Genomic DNA, 19,202 nt, shown 5'->3' on the forward strand with positions numbered 1-19,202 from the left:
CTTTAACTTAGCACCTAACTCCATGGACTCACTTTGCCGATCCTCATTACTCTTCAAGGTTTCAAAGGTACATTTAATGTCAGAGAAATGTATGCAATATACATCCTGAAATGCTTTCTGTTTGCAATGTGAGGGGATTCAGGAGTGCCCCTTTTAACTGTTTGAAGAGAAACAGAGAGAGACATTCATCATTGATGGTTTGTTTGGAAAGGAGAGAGAGAGATGAAGATTAACGGTTGGACTGTCACTTTAAGTCATTGGAAGTAACTTTGGATTTTTACTGAGTTTGGAGTTGTAGACAGCACCGAGCAGCTCGTAAGTTGCTATGGTGACCAAAGGCGGTGTTATTTAATGGACACTCGATGTTATGATTTTCAGCAGGTTGTTGATATTTCTTCAAGGACTTGTTGCCTGCTTGTGCATTTCCTTTACAGACAAAGGAAGGAGGGACTGTTTGAATGACAGGTGATGCTCAGCCTGGTGAGATAAATAGGAGGTCAGATAATACAGACCTCAGACACATGATCCGGACACTGAATGAACATTATTGTGCCTGCAGGAAAAGTGGGTTTTGGAGGATCAATCAGGCGGATTGATCCAAATTGCTATTCCAACGTAGGAGAAGGGGTTGACTGGTGGGGAGTTGTCTATATGTCCACCCTTGCCGGGGTGATAGCTCCACCACAGGAAAACTGGTCTCCCTGGTTAAAGTCACAGTCGGTGACTTGTAAAGGATTTCGAAGGACGACGAGAAGATCAACGGCATCAGCTCACGTGAAGACTCAATTCACTCTTTTTTTCTCTCTCTCTCTCTCTCTCTCTCCATCACTACTCAACTAAGTACCACAAACTGAACTGAACTGAACTTTATTCAACATCGTAAGACTGTATCTTTTTATCCCTAGACTTAAAGAAGCTTGGTTTTTTCATACATATATATTCCACACTTACTTTTATATATAATCATTGCTAACCTGTGTGATTTATTTACATTGATATTACTGTATTGCGTAGTTACTAATAAATATTATTAGTTGTTAGCAATACGAGACTCCAAAGTGGTTTTCTATTTCTGCTGGTTTCTTTATCCCCGTCACGGGGTACGTGACAGCAAACATAAACAAAAACGGAGGAGCGCTCCAAGAATGAACGACAGTTAAATGTTAGAACCCCAAACCCCTCCCAGCTTCCCTCCCTCCCACATGTAAGTGGCAACAAGCAACGATTTCCCTTCTTCCTACCAGCAAAAAAAAGCATCGGTACCCGCCACTGAGCACTCAAGCGTGAGCAAAGCAACAGCAAAGACACAGACTTACAGTTACCCCAAAGACTTTGCATTTTACCTGTTATTCAACATACTATAGGCTCTCTCTCCCTAATAAGGGAGAAAGAGATGTCTCCGTTTCACAGTGAGCAGGGAGACATAACAGACAAGTCGCTGGTTTACGATGTTAAAGGTCTGTTACGTTGCTTTTTCCGAGCTCTGTGCCCAAAGGTCTCGGGTCTCTGGCATGCAGAGTAGATATTCCGACTTTCCCAATGACGCACAGATCTCCTGCCATGACACCAACCTTCAATCCGCCCGTCTCCAGAGCCCTGAGATTCTAGGCCTCCAAAGTCAAGCCAAACTCTTACGCCAAGCCCTTAGCGTGTGAACAATGGCCAGTTGTGAAACCCCGAGAGTGGGTCCCATTCCTGCAAAGAACCATAGTCAGCTTGTAACTCCAGGTCAGGGTCTTCAAAAAAAAAACCCTGAAAGAGAAAAAATATGGAGCTGTTTCCGAAGATGTAAGCAAAGGAGTCACTGTTTAGCGCCATCATCATTTCGCTTTGCCCCTTTCTACCTATATCATTGGTATTTACATAGACCACAACTTCTGGCTGCTCAGCCTCTCACTTATGAATGCTGAGGACTCGATCCGAGATATATTGGGCCTGGCACCCAAGAGGCAACATGCTGCCCAGGAATCTCATCGTTATCAACAGAGCCTCCTTTCTGTTCTCCTAACTAATGAATCCCCTATCACCACAGCTCGTCTCTTCTCTAACCTTCCCTTCTGCGTCACAAAGCTAGACTCAGTGCCAGAGACCAGACCACTGTGACTTTCATTTGCTAGTTCATGCCCCAGCCCCCCAACAGTATCCAAAGTGGTATACCTGTTGTTGAGAAGGATGATCACAAGGGTACTCTGCATTGGCTGTTTACCCCCTTCCTGACTGTCACCCAGTGTCCTGCACCTTGGGTATAACTACCTCTCTATATGTCATATCTATCACTCCCTCAGCCTCCCAAATGATCCAGAGTTCATCCAATTCCAGCTTCAGCTCCATAATGTGGAGTGTTAGAAGCTGCAGCTGAATGCAATTTTTGCTGTTGAAGTCTTCAGGGACACTGGAGGTCTCCTTGCTTTCCTACATCCCACAAAAGGAGCCTTCAGCTATCCTGCCTGGTATCCCTACTGTGCAAATATAAAGAAGGAACCAATAAATAAACTGGAAAAAATGAATCCATCGACAGCTTTTTTTCCCCTTCTCTTACTCAAGGCTCTCCTCGCTGAAGCCTCGAAGATCTAAACTCTCAAATAACCACTTTAACACTAGCCACTCCAACAATATTACTGTGAGCAACATCTGTTAAATACACAGAAATTATTATGCTACCCAGGGAACAATGAGATATTATAGCTGATAAATTAGGTCATGTAATGCTGACTTTTCTATTGCAATGTAATCCACTCTTGATTTTATTGGTTTATTATTGCTGTCTGTGATTTAGAAACCTCATATCTTATCTAATCCTTTTAATTACTTAAACCTTTTCCCTCTGGTTTTAGGACTCTTCTGTTATATAGGAAATACACTAAGAGTTTCCTATTTACTCCATCCAGCACCATAACCCCCAAATAATTTTATACATTTCAATGATGTTTGTCTTCACTGTCTGCGTTTTAAAGAAATTTTTTTTTCTGCCTCCTATTCACTGCAATCATAGTTCTCCAGGACTGTGAATAGAACTGTACATAGTAGTCGTATCACAAACACGAGGAAAGCTGCAAATTCTGGAAATCCAAGCAACACACACAAAATGCTGGAAGAACTCGGCAGGCCAGACAGCATCTATGGAGAAGAATGCAAACAATGTTTTGGGCTGAGACCCTTCAGCAGGACTTATTGAACCAACCAGAACCATCCATATTTGAAGTTTTCTCCTCTCTGTCAACCATACGGACAATTTTTATAACATCTGTTAATATCTTTATCATGCCCCTTATATTAAGGTCTAAATAAGTAATGTATCGCAAAAGCAAGTGACTAGTTACTGAATCCTATGAGCTGCACTGCAGGCTTCCATCACAAAATCACACATCAAGTATTATGCTTGCCTGCTGTCAATAAGCCATTGTTCGATCCAATTTGGCACTGTTTATTGAGTCCCATGTTTTTTTTTTACTTGCCTGTCATGGCAGGCAGTCCAAAAATGTCAAAAGCCTTGCTAAAATCCATAGAGACTGCACCCAAACCATTGCCCACATTGACCCTTCTTGCTGTCTCCTCAAAAGATTCAGTTGACAGGTGATTCCATCAACTAGGCCATGCTGACCATCCCTGATTGGTTTCTCTTTTTAATATTGAAAGATGTGCTCCTCCTAAAATGGATTTCAATAACTTTACAGTGAGTTAAAATAAATGACTTGTCATTATTGGGTGAATCTTTTTCCTCTTTTTAAGTAATTGGGCAACATTAATAGCTCTTCTGTCCTCAGAGTCCATTCATGTAACCGGGGCAAGTAGAACACTGGGATGAGGTGATTTTTTGTTTCTGATAGATGTTTGTGAGACTTTGGAACTCTTCTTCAAAGGTTAATGGGAGCATAGCATTTGAATTATTTTATGGCAGAAATTGATAGATTATAAAGAGGGTGAAAGAAAATCATGGCCGCATAGGTATGTAAAGTTGAGGTTACAGTCAAAAAATCTAATTAAATGACACAGCAGTTCTGATGGGCCAAATGGCCTGCACCTGCTAATTTATGGTTTTTATTTTTGTTTGAAGCATATTTCAGCTTCAGACAAAATACCAAAATTGCAAACAGATTGGTTCAGGCTTAAACAGTGGTCAGGATAAATGTGAAGTTGGTAGCTCAGTTGGAAATTTGTGGTTGTTGTAGCAAACCAAAACCAAAACAGTTGCCACTACTAGCGATCATACAGATTTGTTATACTTGCATGACATGCCCTCACTCCTATAATGATTGCTTCAGTGATTGATCTTTTATTAGCAATTGGCAAACATATAAGCAACACACATCAAAGTTGCTGGTCAATGCAGCAGGCGAGGCAGCATCTCTAGGAAGAGGTACAGTCGACGTTTCGGTCCGAGACCCTTCGTCAGGGCATATAATCTTGAAGTGATGAAACTTACATGCACCCTAGTGTAAGCAAAGCATATTTGAGTGTTGTTGAACAGTCAGTAAGAGATACGATATCTATCTATTAACAGCAGCTACAAACTGTGATGAAAAAAGCATGAATACGTGACTTATTCCCTTCACTTTTACCACACCCCCATTCATAATAAACGTGCAACACAGAATACAATGCAGTTAGAGAATTGGTGCATGGCACCTACAGTTGTGTTTAAAGAAAGTAACTTCAGTGTTCACAATAAATAATAGAAGGAAATTTCTACTTCTTTATTAACAGACTCCAGGCATGTAACAATGAATTACAGGTAGTTCTGGAATAAAATGAGTAGATATGTTTTTCATTGTATCCATCTGATTAGTGTCAAGAGATGGTGCTATAGAGTTAGGAATGGAACCAAGCAAAGATATTAACCATTGTGATGAACAATGAAGGGACATTTGAAGAGAAGGATATGGTCAGTTGTATCTAAGACTACAGAATATAAAATAATGGAGAATAATACTTATATTCTTTCGGGATCAAAGATGACTTGCTTCCACTCTGGTTTTGTGAAATTCTGAGCTGGCTAACATGACTGTTGTAGACCTACAGGCTCTTCCACGGATGGGGAAGGTACTGGTGATAGGTAAGTTGGTAGCTTGTGAGGTTTTGTGCCCTATCTGCTTCTATGTGCTTCCGATATTGTAAGCATTCCAATGAATAGTTAACAACAGGAATTCTGCAGATGCTGGAAATTCAAGCAACACACATCAAAGTTGCTGGTGAATGCAGCAGGCCAGGCAGCATCTGTAGGAAGAGGTGCAGTCGACGTTTCCCTTACTCACTCTTCCTTCAGTTAGTCCTGACGAAGGGTCTCGGCCTGAAACGTCGACTGCACCTCTTCCTAGAGATGCTGTCTGGTCTGCTGTGTTCACCAGCAACTTTGATGTGTGTTGTTCCAATGAATAGTTCTCTGCTTTGAGCTTTTATTGGCCACATACTCCCAAATTTCAGTGGAGATGTTGCATTTTTCAAGGACCACATCCCAAAAATTTCCTCGGTCGACTTGGTAATCTATTTAAATGCGAGAACCTGGAAAAGGGTGTCTGCTTTGGAAGTGATATTGAGCGTGCGAAAGACGTGGGCTGTCAAATATAGCTGACTTAGTGTAACTAGGGCCAAGGCATTGGTGCTTTTGGGTTGGAAAAGATGGTGATGTTGGTTTTCTTATCCTTTCAAAGATTTTGCAGTAGAACCATTATCAATGAAGAAAAGACTAGTGTTAAACAAGACCACACCATTGTCCCAACACTTTTATCATACTTCTGTGTATAATGTTGCATCTCTCCTCCAATGTATCGCCGGCAGAACTGGAGCTTATATTCCGAAATAATGTTAGTTGTACATCATACTATGATGACACATCCAAATCATGGTTACACAAACTTCAGTTGTTGAATTATATTATATTACGCAGAACAATGTTTGCACTTATGTACATCATCATGTAGCAAAAGAAGAGTAACCAGGAAACAATTTAAATTTGTCTACAAAGGATCATTTCCAAGGAAATGGGATTTCTGGAAGGAAAAACAACAGATGAAAAAGAGGACACCAATATTCTGACAAAATGGATAAATAGAAAGATGAATGATCAGTTAAACTAGAAAAGGAGTGAGAAAGTAAAAGAAACCAGAATGAACATTGGAAGAGGTTTGAAATGTAGAGGAAATAAGAGAAACTGAAATTAGGAAACCCAAGGGAACTAATGGAGAAAGCTCACATAGGATGTAGGATGAAAGAAGGAGTTATATTATTTCCTTGCAACTTTATTGGCAGAAACCCTGAAGAAGAATCACAAATGGAAGATTTTAGCTAACAATACTAGATTTCTCCATGACGATTGGAGCAGTTACTTGAAAAAAACCAAAACTGCTGTGAAGCTGAGTATGGGGGCTGACACTGTATGATGGGCTTCCAAATAACTGAGTACTAAGTTGAAAAAAAAGTACATTCAATCCTTTATTACGAAACCAGCAAAGTCGAACAATCTTAATATAATATAATGAAATAAGAATAATAAGCATTCATTTAGAGTAATTAAACATAATTAGCAAAGTAATGAAATAAACAAAATTAATTAGTCAACAAAAAAAATCATTACCTGGTTGCCTCTAACACTCAACAAGACTAAACTAAGACAAAGCGTAATATGTAACTATCTTAATATGCTTCTACCACACCCCCACTCACATGACAAATTATCCATAATAAACACACAACACTAAATTCAATATGGACAGACAGAAAATAGATACAAATAGTCATAGTCATAGTCATACTTTATTAATCCTGGGAGAAATTGGTTTTCGTTACGGTTGCTCCATAGATAATAAATAGTAATAGAACCATAAATAGTTAAATCGTAATATGTAAATTATGCCAGTAAATTATGAAATAAGTCCAGGACCAGCCTATTGGCTCAGGGTGTCTAACCCTCCAAGCGAGGAGTTGTAAAGTTTGATGGCCACAGGCAGGAATGACTTCCTATGACGCTCTGTGCTGCATCTTGGTGGAATGAGCCTCTGGCTGAAAGTACTCCTGTGCCCACCCAGTCCATTATGTAGTGGATGGGAGACATTGACCAAAATGGCATGCAACTTAGACAGCATCCTCTTTTCAGACAGCACCATGAGAGAGTCCAGTTCCATCCCCACAACATCACTGGCCTTACGAATGAGTTTGTTGATTCTGTTGGTGTCTGCCACCCTCAGCCTGTTGCCCCAGCACACAACAGCAAACATGATAGCACTGGCCACCGCAGACTCGTAGAACATCCTCAGCATCGTCCAGCAGATGTTAAAGGACCTCAGTCTCCTCAGGAAATAGAGATGGCTCTGACCCTTCTTGTAGACAGCCTTAGTGTTCTTTGACCAGTCCAGTTTATTGTCAATTCGTGTCCCCAGGTACTTGTAATCCTCCACCATGTCCACACTGACCCCCTGGATGGAAACAGGGGTCACTGGTACCTTAGCTCTCCTGAGGTCTACCACCAGCTCGTTAGTCTCTTTCACATTAAGCTGCAGATAATTCTGCTCACACCATGTGACAAAGTTTCCTACCGTAGTCCTGTACTCAACCTCATCTCCCTTGCTGATGCATCCAACTATGGCAGAGTCATCGGAAAACTTCTGAAGATGACAAGATTCTGTGCAGTACTTGAAGTCCGAGGTGTAAATAGCGAAGAGAAAGGGAGACAAGACAGTCCCCTGTGCAGCCCCAGTGCTGCTGATCAGTCTGTCGGACACACAGTGTTGCAAGCACACGGTTCCGACAAGGATCATACAAGGTTCATACAAGGTTCCTACAAGGATTTTTTTATATGAGTTGAAGGCAAACATATGTACTACAATTGAAGAGTGGTATTAAATCAAAATAACAAATGAGATATATATACAAGTCAAATTAAGAGAAATAAATGGACTGAAGTCTTTCTCTTCATCATAGCTACTGAAAATGACTATAATGAAATTCCCAAATTCTACAAAATTTCAGAAATATATCTCGAATAAATTAAAATTAGCAATGACAAGATAAAACTGTTCTAAATTTCTTACAATCCCAGTTCCCCTAATGTGTTGCTAATATGATAAAATTAAATTGCTTGGCTAAGAAGTATGTAATATACAGTATATATGCTACAATAAGCATCCAATCCTAAGTTTATGAATCTGCTATAATTAAGGATACTTCAGGCTTCTAAGACCAAATTAACTACAGCTGCAACTGATTTAAACAAATGTGTGACAAATGCAACATTAAACATGTATCTTAGGTAAATGATATTTCTAGTGGTTCTTCTGTTAAGGATGAAATGATAAAGATTGATACCGTTTGCTGCTAAGCTCAATAAAAGCTATCTGCATGGAAAAAACGTTGACTGAATCAATACTTTTTCCCACGCATGCCTGTGCTGGGAGCAAATGAGGGGGGGAAAGTGTACTGGCATTACAAGTGCCAAGATACATATATGAAAATCCTGTTATTATAAATATTAAGACCTTACACTCTCAGGTATGTCATTGGTAAATCATGCTAAGATCATTGATTTCTTTTGTGAGTATTTATTCATTCTGTAGGTATATGCATTGGAAAATAATACAGTGACACACGTCACCAACACATCTACATAGACAAAACAATCATCCCATGTATTTAAGAGAACTCTGAGTTATTTAAAGGGATTCATAGAGCAAGGATTTATTGTTTTCACTAGTGGCATGAGGTACGAAACAATGAGTGCTATTAAACTGCCATTAGTTGCTGCAGGTTTGTTTTAAGCATTAACGACCAGCAGAACCTCAACTTCAACCAAGCAGCTATTTTATGCTGTAAAAATAGCACGTTGAGAAAATGAAATAGTAGATTTCAAAGAATTATGAAGGGGAAACATTATATAAAGAAATATCAGCTGAACATGTAACAAGGTTTCACATTAAAACTGACTTTTCAGACATTCATGAGCTGATTTGATTAGAAACTTTTAGAATTGTTGAAGATGGAGAAACATCCAATTGATGTCATGTTTTAGAAATAAATGAATAGATGTGGAAGAATTTGTGTAACAATTGAATGATAAGAAATTATGTATCTGGAGTGTGCGTGGATGATTTAGTCCCCTGCAATATTCTAGTGAAGATTTGTCTGTGAAGTTGAATAATAGAGATATAGTTAATATTCAGTATGGACCACTAACAGAAAAACGGGTCTTAAAAGTCGGGACAAGATTTGTCTGAGTTATTTTGAATAGGCTTATGGGATTTGACCCATCTACTTAAAGGAATTTAAGGTAGTACAGTGTATGCTGATATACACACACTTTGATAATACATATTCTTTGACTTTGAAATAGAATGTGTAAACTATCTAAGGTGAAAACTTCAAAATGCCTCCCAGATTGGAAGATGAGTTCTTGCTCCATAAGCATATCTGCGATGGGTTTTACAGTGGTAATAAATGTTTGATGTTGTGGTGCAGTAGGAATTTTGACTGACGCCATTTGTTTAGAAGGAATATTAATTAATGCAGATTGTTGTACAGTGAGTGATGCTATAGTAGGATATCGTAAGGCCTACAATAGTTGTTAGTAACTGATATGTTGAAGTATTCACAAATCTTAATGTACAACTTTAGATCATCAGATCCAGAATAGTTCAGCTCAGCTGACATTTTTTCGATTTGCAGACTTTTATGGCATGAAGACAAAATTTATGGGGCCTTTTCTTGATTTCTAGAAATAGAATGGTTACCTACCACCTTACAAAAGTCGGCATCAAACACATCATTCTTCATAACTTCTGCCATCTGCAATAGGATTCTACCACTAAGCGTATCTCCACCCCCCCCCCACGGGTTTTCCATGGGGATCACTCTGTACTTGTCTCCCTTGTCCAGTCATGCCTTCCGGGCACTTATCCCCGCAAGCACAAGCGCTCCACCTGCCCCTAAACCGCCTCCCTCAGCATCATTCAGGATTTCAAAGTCCTCCTAGCTGAGGTGTCACTTCATCCGTGAGTCTGTTGGGGACACCTGCTGTATCTGGTGCTCCTGGTGTGGCTCCCTGTACATCTCTGAGACCTAATGTAGATTGAGGGAACGACCTTGTCAAGCACATTTGTTCCGCCTACCACAAAAGGTGGGATTTCCCGGTGGCTACCCATTTCAATTCAACGTCCCATTCCCACCCCAACATGTTGTTCCATGGCCTCCTCTATTGCCGCAATGTGGCCACATTCAGGTTGGAGGAGCAACACCGTATATTCCGTCTGTGCAGCTGAACCTGATGACATGAATATTGCTTTCTCTAACTTTTGGTAAGTTCTCTTCCCATACCCTTCTTTTTTTTTCAATTCCTTATTTTGGTCCTGCCTCTCACCCTTCTCCTCATCAGTCCTTTATCTCCTCTTTGAAACACCTCCTCCTTCCCCTTCTCCATTGTCCACTCTCCTCTCCTATCAGATTCCTCCTTCTTCAGCACTTTACCTCTTCCACCTATCACTTCCCAGCTTCTCACTTCATTCCACCCCCCCCTTCTCCACCCACTCACCTGGTTTCACCTATCAGTTGAAGCTTGTACTCTGTCCCTTCTTCCACCTTATTCTGACTTCTTCCCCTTTCCTTTCCAGTCTAGATGCAGGGTCTTGTCCTGAAATGTTGACTTGTTTATTGCCCTTCATAGATGCTCAGTTCCTCCAGCACTGAGATTTCCAGCATCTGCAGTATCTCTTGAGTTAATAGAATTGTTCACCATACTGAAATTGGAAAGTTATGCTCTTTGAGTGGCTTGAAACAGATTTGATTATTGATGATTATGGTAACTCTCTATGATGTTCTATGGTTCTATGGCTCTATGAGTATTCAGCAATAGCAAGAGGTATATATCTATGATGATGTTTATTTCCAGTTGAAAATGTAAACCTAGATTAATCAATGTGGTGAAGCCCAAATTATTTAGATTTGAATCAATAATTCAGAAGAGTATTAATTCTTATTTTTATTTCTAGTTGTCTTTTGGAGACAGCTTTGGTTCTTTGATACCTATTCCAAATGACACCGCTCACAGGGTTTTGTCAGTACTTACGCAGGCCAACTGTGAACTTGTCAAAATATCCGTCGGACAATATGAAAATGTGAAAAAGGTGAATGTTTCACTCACTGACAATTGTTGGGCTACAAATGTGTTTTCTAAGTTAGCTATCTGAATAACAAAGTTGGTAAGACTCAAATTTTCTTCTACCTATATTGAAGGAAATATTGGTGCATAATTATGCATTGAAAGAAGAGCTGGTCCAAGCATGTCCATTTTATCAGCAATGGCCAAAACTGTCTCTTCATAAACTGATTGAGTTAATCAAGTGGAAGAATTTTCCAAAAGATTATGGTAGGTGTCTTTAATTGTTTAATATACAATATATTTATTTGAGACAAGTGCATTCAACTGAATTAAATCCCATTTGTCTTTGTGAGGCCTGTATCTAACTATGCTTTAACAATCTAAGAATCTGTCCAAAACCCCTTTAAATGTTGTCATTGTATCTGCCTCTGCTACTCCTCTGACATCTCATTCCAAGTAACTACCACGTAATGTGTGGTAAAACATGCCACCCAGATCTTCTTGAAATTTTTCCACTCTTATATTAAACTTGTGTTCTTCAGTTCTAGACCCTTTTCCCCGGGAAGAAAATATTTTGACTATCTATGCTATCTATGCCACTTATAATATTATACATCTCCATAAAGTCAGACTCAGCTTCCTATATTCCAATGAGAATAACCCAGCCTATCCAGTCTCTACTTATTTGTACAGCCTTCCATTCTAGGCAACATCCTGGTGAATCTCTTCTTCACCCTCTGTTGCTACTACATGTATTCTAATATATAGGCATCAAAACTGTATACAATACTTTCCAAGTGCAGTCTAGCCAGACTTCTGTACAGCTGAAAAGTGACATCCTAACTCAATGCCTCAGCCTACGAAGGCAGACATACCAAAAGCCTTCTTCGCTGCCCTGTGTCACCACTATGAACTGTATTCCAAAGTGCATCTCTGCATTAACATGCCTAAGGATCTTGCTATATGTTCTACCAGAATTTGACTTCCCAAAGTACATTACCTCACACTTGTCCAGATTATATTCAACTTGCTATGCTCTACTAATTCTCCTGCTGATCTATGTTTTGCTTTATCCTAATTCAATCTTCTTTGCTATCTATCACTCCATCAATTTGTGTCATCTGCAAACTTACTAAGCAGACAATTTACATTCTTATCCAAGTAATCTGTACATATTACAAGCAATATTGAAAATTTACAAGGATGATTCTTGATTTGGAGGATCTGGAGTTATATGGAATGATTGAAGGACTTTATTCCCTGGAGCATAGGAGACTGAGGGGAGATTTGATAGAGGTATACAGAGTTATGAGGGATATAGACAGAGCAAATGCAAACAGGTTTTAGAGATGAAAGTTGAAATATTTAAGGTGAACCTGATCTTCTTCACTCAGAGGGTGGTGCGAGAGTGGAATGATCTGCTAGCAGAAGTGGTGGATGCAAATGTTTGGATGGGAGAGGCATGGAGGGATATGGACCAGGTGCAGGTCAATGGGACTAGGCAGAATAACAGTTTGGCACAGAGTAGGTGTGCTTGTTTTGGTGATGTAGTACTCTGTAATTCTATAACAAAGATCCAGCATCGATATTTGCAGAATGCTACTATTAGAGACTTCTTGTCAAGAAAACACTCAGCCCCTTTTCACAATTTTGGATCCATTTTGCAGCACACTTCTGGACTGGCCTACCTTGGCAAAAACCTTAGTGAAATCTATGTCAACCTCATCTACTGTGGCGTCTTAATCAATTTTTTCAGTTTACCTCTTAAATACTCAGTTACATTTATGAGGTATAGTCTCCCTTGTACAAAACCGTGCTCCCATCTCATAAGAACATAAGAAATAGGAGCAGGAGTAGGCCATCTGGCCCATCGAGCCTGCCCCGCTATTCAATAAGATCATGGATGATCTGTCCGTAAACTCAGCTCCATCTACCCGCCTTTTCCTCATAACTTTTAATTCCCCTACTATGCAAAAATCTATATAACTGTATCTTAACTATATTCAGTGAAGAAGCCTCAACTGCTTCCCTGGGTAGAGAATTCCACAGATTCACCACTCTCTGGGAAAAACAGTTTCTCCTCATCTCCATCCTAAATCTTCTCCCCGGATCTTGAGGCAATGTCCCCTAGTTCTAGTCTCACCTACCAGTGGAAACAACTTTTCTACTTCTATCTTCAAGATTCAAGATTCAAGATTCAAAAAACTTTATTGTTATTCTAACCATACATCAGCTCTGCAAGGCAGAATGAGACAGCGTTTCTCAGGGGCAGTGTAATCATAACATAACAAACGCAACACTAAATAATAAACATAACAATAAATAGTAAAACACAACAGCCACATGTCAGTTAAAATCAGTTATAAGTGTCCAGTACAAGTTAAAAGTGTCCAAAGCAGAGTCAGGTGGAGCAGCTATTTAGCAGTCTGACTGCCTGTGGGAGGAAGCTGTTTAGTAGCCTTGTGGTTTTAGTTTTGGTGCTCCGGTAACGTTTGCCTGATGGCAGAAGAACAAACAGTTCATGGAGAGGGTGTGAGGGGTCTTTAATGATGTACCATGTCTTCTGGAGGCATCGACTCTGAAAGAGGTCTTGGACAGAAGGTAGGGAGACCCCAATAACCTTCTCTGCTCCCCTAACCACCCTCTGCAAGGCTTTTTTGTCCACAGCACTGCAGCTGCAGTACCAGGTTGTGATGCAAAAGGTCAGCACACTCTCAACCATGCCTCTGTAGAATGTAGTTAAAATGTTAGTGGGGAGTGATGCTTGTTTAAGCTTCCTCAGAAAGTGCAATCTCTGCTGGGCCCATTTCACAATCCCAGTGGTGTTCCTGGACCAGGTGAGATTGTCCGAGATCTGCACCCCAAGGAACTTGATGTTTTCCACTCTCTCCACTGTAGAGCTGCTGATGCTGAGGGGTGTGTGCTCAGGCTGAGATTGTCTGAAATCGATGATCATCTCCTTGGTTTTGGTGACATTAAGCATCAAGTTGTTATCCCTGCACCAGCTCTCTAGGTGTTTGACCTCCTCCCTGTACATTGTTTCATCATTTTTGCTGATGAACTCCACCACTGTGGTATTGTCAGCAAATTTAATGATCAGGTTCTCCTTGAATCTGGCTGCACAGTCATGTGTTAGCAGTGTAAACAGCAATGGGCTAAGCACACAGCCTTGTGGAGATCCAGTGCTCAGTGTGATGGAGTCAGAGATGTTCCTGCCAACATGGACTGACTGTGGTCTCTCTGTCAAGAAATCCAGAATCGAGCGACACATCGCAGTGCTAAGGCTAAGCAGCGACAGTTTCTCCACTAGTCTCTGCAGGATGATGGTATTGAACGCTGAACTGAAATCAATGTACAGGATTCTGGCATAAGTGTCTTTGTTGTCCAAGTGAGAGAGAACTGTGTGCAGTGTGGTGGATACTGAGTCCTCCGCAGAGCGATTTGGACAATAAGCAAACTGTAGAGGTTCCAGCGATGAAGGGAGGCTGGCTGTGATATGAGGCTTGACAAACCAGTCAAAACATTTCATCACTATGGGGGTCAGGGCAACGGGATGGTAATCATTCAGACAGGCTACAACTGATTTCTTTGCTACAGAGATGATTGTGGAGGTTTTGAAACATCTGGGGACAATGGCTTGACTAAGGGAGATGTTGAAAGTGTCTGTCAGGACATCTGCTAATACATCAGCACATTCCTTGAGCACACATCCAGGGTTGTTGTTGGGACCTCCTGCTTTCTTGGGTCGACCCTGGCAAGGGTCCTCCGTGTTTGCTCTGGATCAATGATTGGAGCCGGCTGGTCAGATGGTAAAAAGGGACTGGCTCTCCCCCTTGCTGTAGTGTTTGATGCTTCGAAGCGGGCAAAGAAATTGTTAAGCCTGTCTGGTAGAGAAGTGTCGCTGTCGTCAGTTTTCTGCCTGATCTTGTAGTCTGTCAGAGCTTTAATTCCCTGCCACATCCGTCTGGTGTCACCTGTGTCACAGAAGTGTCCATGTATTTTGCCCGCATAGGCCCTTTTCGCTTTTCTGATCCCTAGTGAAAGCGCAGACCTGGCTGAGCAAAGCGCACTCCTGTCCCCCCGATCTGTAGGCTGTGTCACGGGCCTGCAGTAGTGAACGCACCTCTGTTGTCATCCATGGCTTTTTATAACCATGTGCGATGAAGGTTTTTATCACAGTGACATCACATATTTCCTTGGCCCCATATAGGTCTTTGGTCCCTGAGGTAACCTCCTTTTCTTACTTTTGATTTATTAGTTTGAAGAAACCTGTAATTTGGTCCTGTAGCACTCATTGTAAGGATGATAAAGGTGTTGATTTGTTTCAAATTTTTGAGTGTGATGTAGCCTTGCACATTTATGGTGCAATTAATGGACTGTAGCTCAGGCAGATATCCTACCATCACATATGTGGAGTAACCGGATTGTGACATTAGTCTCATTGTAATCATGATTTAGTGCTTGCAGTGTCAAATCAGATCAATTATGCACTGGTACTTTGTTCAGTTTGCACAGGAGTCCATGATTTAACAGCAGGCAGGAATTCTTCTCCACCCACTGATAAAGTGACTGCTTTTATAAATTACTCTCATTTGGTTGAGAATAGCACATCATGAACATATTGCTCAAATGTGAAACTGCAGTGAAAACCTACAGTGAATGAAGCAGAATGCATTTTCCCATTTCTATTCTATCATCATTTCCTGTACTCTACATATTGTGCAGTAATTCCAGTAATGCTTGGTTGGGTTCAGTGGTCACCTCCCCTTTAAAAATTGTGGAATGCATTAATGAGGATGGCAATACACCTGGTTGCTCCACACTTCACTAAGCCCTGGGTGGCCACTTAGTTGTGCTTATCATTCTACTCACCAAGATTTTGCATTGGAGTGAAAAGTCTCTATCTTCAGGTTCTTTCATGCAACCTTTAAACCTGTTGGTGCCACATTACCTGTGCATCCATAAAATTTTAGTATTTATGCTCATGCATGGCTATGGATTTATAATTTTATCTGTCAATGTACAGGTCCTCCCAGGTTAGGGCGAAGTTCCATTTCTGTGAACTGTTTGTAACTCCACACAGTTTGCAAATTGGAAATGTGTCCACAAGTCAAAATCCCAGTGGTAGGAAGATGCCTTCAGACCTGCAGCACCTGGCAAATCTATGTCATTGGTCTCCAAATACTTGTTTCATATGTACAGACTGTACCACAGTTAGAAATTCACATCCTGGGGAGGACTGAAATGTTAACTCACTTATTTTAAATGATAGTTCTCAGTATTAAAACAAATATTAAATTAAACTGCTGGTGAAGCATGCAAAATTATTCACAATATATTAAAATTATTAATCTCTTCAGATAATTATAACAATTGATTAAATATTTAAAGCTAATTTTACAAACTCATCTTTTTATAAGCATGTAAAACAGTGGATTCCAGTTATTTCGGACACATTGGAACCAGTATATTTTTCCCCAGTTACCTGAAGTTTCATGAAAATAGTTCATAGAGCTAAAGGCAATTAAAAAAAACTCTCCAGGTATAAATAGAACAGAAAAGACTTTTCATTATCAGTAGGTGGAGTTGCAGTTGTGGAGAAAGAAACAGTGAATATTTCAAGTTTGACTTTGAATGAGTAATGATGAGAGGTCATTGACTTGTAAGGTTGTTAACTCTGTCTCCTACAAGTGCCACCTGATCTTAAAAAGTACCTCCAACACTTTTTACCTTTCTTGCGGATTTGAAGATTCTGCACTATTGTTTCATATATCTTTTAGTAATAATTCTACCTGCTGGAAAATAAAGTATCTGAACTGCTTAATACTCTTATCTTTTACCTTTACTTTCAGTTATAGTAAAAGAAGGTGAAATCAGTTCACTTGTAGGATACATAAAGTCTGGCCAGTGCAACATTTTCAAAGACATAGAAGGCCTGGTGAACATTCCACTTGGAAAAACGGTAAAACATTTGATAAATTGTAATTTATTAAGTCGGGTATACAAACTCGAGTGCATTTTATTATTATTATTATTCACTCTATGTAATGGATATACATTGTAAGATCTGTAATTATTTCACTTAGTATTTCCAAATATTACAGGAATCAAATGCATGCAAACCCAGGAAGACAGAAGAGACTGTAGAAACTGTACTCTGGAGCAACAAACAATCTGCTGGGTGAACGCAGTTGGTCAGGCAACATCTGTAGGAGGAAAGCAATTGATGACATTTCGAATTGAAGCTGTGCTTCGAGTCAGAAACGTCAACTACTCATTTCCAGCCATTGATGCTGCTTGACTCACTGAGTTCCTACAGCAATTTTTTTTACTATTGTAAAAAGATATGCCAGAAAAAATCTGGATACAAATTAACTTAAGTGAAATGAAAACAGAAGTTATGGTAATTAAAATGCAAGTCCTGAAGAAAGGTCTTGACCTGAAATGTTGACTGTTTACTATTTTCCATAGATGCTGCTCGACCTGCTGAATTCCTCCAGCATTTTGCATCTGTTGTAGTGAAATTCTTTCCCTTTAGATTTCTTCCGAAGTAGTCATAATCTTGTAAGGTTGTGAGCAAACTGATTTCCTGTTATAGCAATCAGCTTGATGCCTTAACAGTAACTTTTTTTTGTTGTCACGCCTTGGTAGATTTATCCCATGATGTTACATTGCTTAGGAATGATTGTAAGTTCCCATGCTTGGGCCAAAATATGGTCTAAAGAATCAATCATGACATCTTGAACAACTGTTAGATTTTCTATTGATAGTTTAAATCAGCCTCCAATTTTTAATTTAGCACAATGGCTGGATTTAGTAGGAATTACGCATATTAATACCTCAGCTTTGGATGTATCTAATGTATCAACTACAGGTATATAGTTCTTCAGAGCCTGGTCATCTTGCCTCTTCTGGTCAAGAAAGTTAAATATGATAGATTGTTAAGATGCAACAGCAAAGTTTTATAGTGCACACAGTGAAACAGAACATTTTAGTTAAATTCAAATAAAGCAATATATGAATTAGGAGCAAGAATAGATTACTCAACCCCAGCTCTGCTCTTTAATGAGATCATGACTGAAATGATTATATCTCAACCCTGCATTCCTTTCAACCTGTTATAACTTCCACAGCCTCACCAATCAAGAATCTATTTCACTCTGCCTTAAAAGTATTCAAGGGTTCTATTTCCATCACCACTTGAGAACCAGAATTCTGAAGACTGTTGACTCTCTCAAAGAGGGGAAAGAAAACTACTTCATCAATTATTTAATGATGACCCATATATGTTTCAACAGTGTTCCCTGGAAACATATTCTTCATTTTACCCATCAAGATGTTGAAAATTCCATTCAAGTTCTCTCAGTTTTCTGGCCTTTCCTCATATAGTACATCCCTTTTTCCAGGTATTGAATTGCTTACATTGTTTACCCAAATAAGGAAATCAATTCCATTTATAATATTTCAGATGAGGTCTCACAATACCCTATATAAGTTGAGCACTGCCTCCCCATCTTTGAGTTCAAGTCCCCTAGTAATAAACTATAACATTTTGCAGCTTTCCTAATTACTTGCTGTGCTTGTATTATAGTCTTTTGCAAAGTGTGCATCAGGATACCAGATCTCCAGATCCCTCTGCATCTCAGAGTTCTGCATTCTCTCTCCATTTGGATATTATACTTTTTTTCCTGTTAAAATGGGCAATTTCTCCCATTACCACATTTACTAGACCACTATTTATTATTTCCCCACTAACCAGCATATCTTTATCCACTATGTTCTGCTTATTTACTCAGCACATCTGTGATCAGAGTGCAGAGTAAATAATTCTGCTTTTAATAAATGTAGATCACTTTAGTAATATCTACACATCATATATACAGTGCCTAGAAAAAGTATCCCCCCAAAAAATATTGTTTCACAACATTGAGTCACAGTGGATTTAATTTGGCTTTTTTTGACACCGATCAACAGAAAAGACATTTTCATGTCAAAGTGAAAACTGATCTTAACAAAGTAATCAAAATTAATTACAAATATAAGACACCAAAATAATTGATTGCGTAAGTATTCACCCCCTTGGCTGGTGCAGCCATTTGGTTTTAGAAGTCACATAATTAGT

The 19,202-nt window shown here is 39.6% G+C and overlaps 1 protein-coding gene across 1 annotated transcript in view; it reads left to right on the forward strand.

The window, feature by feature from the left end:
• The window catches only part of cnbd1 (cyclic nucleotide binding domain containing 1), a 140,162-nt gene that overhangs the window by 99,263 nt on the left and 21,697 nt on the right, over window positions 1-19,202 (forward strand). Inside the window, exons 7-9 of the mRNA XM_072256663.1 lie at window positions 10,971-11,105; window positions 11,215-11,347; window positions 16,933-17,042. Of these exons, the coding sequence (XP_072112764.1) occupies window positions 10,971-11,105; window positions 11,215-11,347; window positions 16,933-17,042 (378 nt within the window). The remainder of the gene's footprint in view (window positions 1-10,970; window positions 11,106-11,214; window positions 11,348-16,932; window positions 17,043-19,202) is intronic.

The sequence above is a fragment of the Mobula birostris genome, chromosome 1, assembly GCF_030028105.1.
Source record: "Mobula birostris isolate sMobBir1 chromosome 1, sMobBir1.hap1, whole genome shotgun sequence".
In the NCBI taxonomy this organism is placed as follows: domain Eukaryota; kingdom Metazoa; phylum Chordata; class Chondrichthyes; order Myliobatiformes; family Myliobatidae; genus Mobula; species Mobula birostris.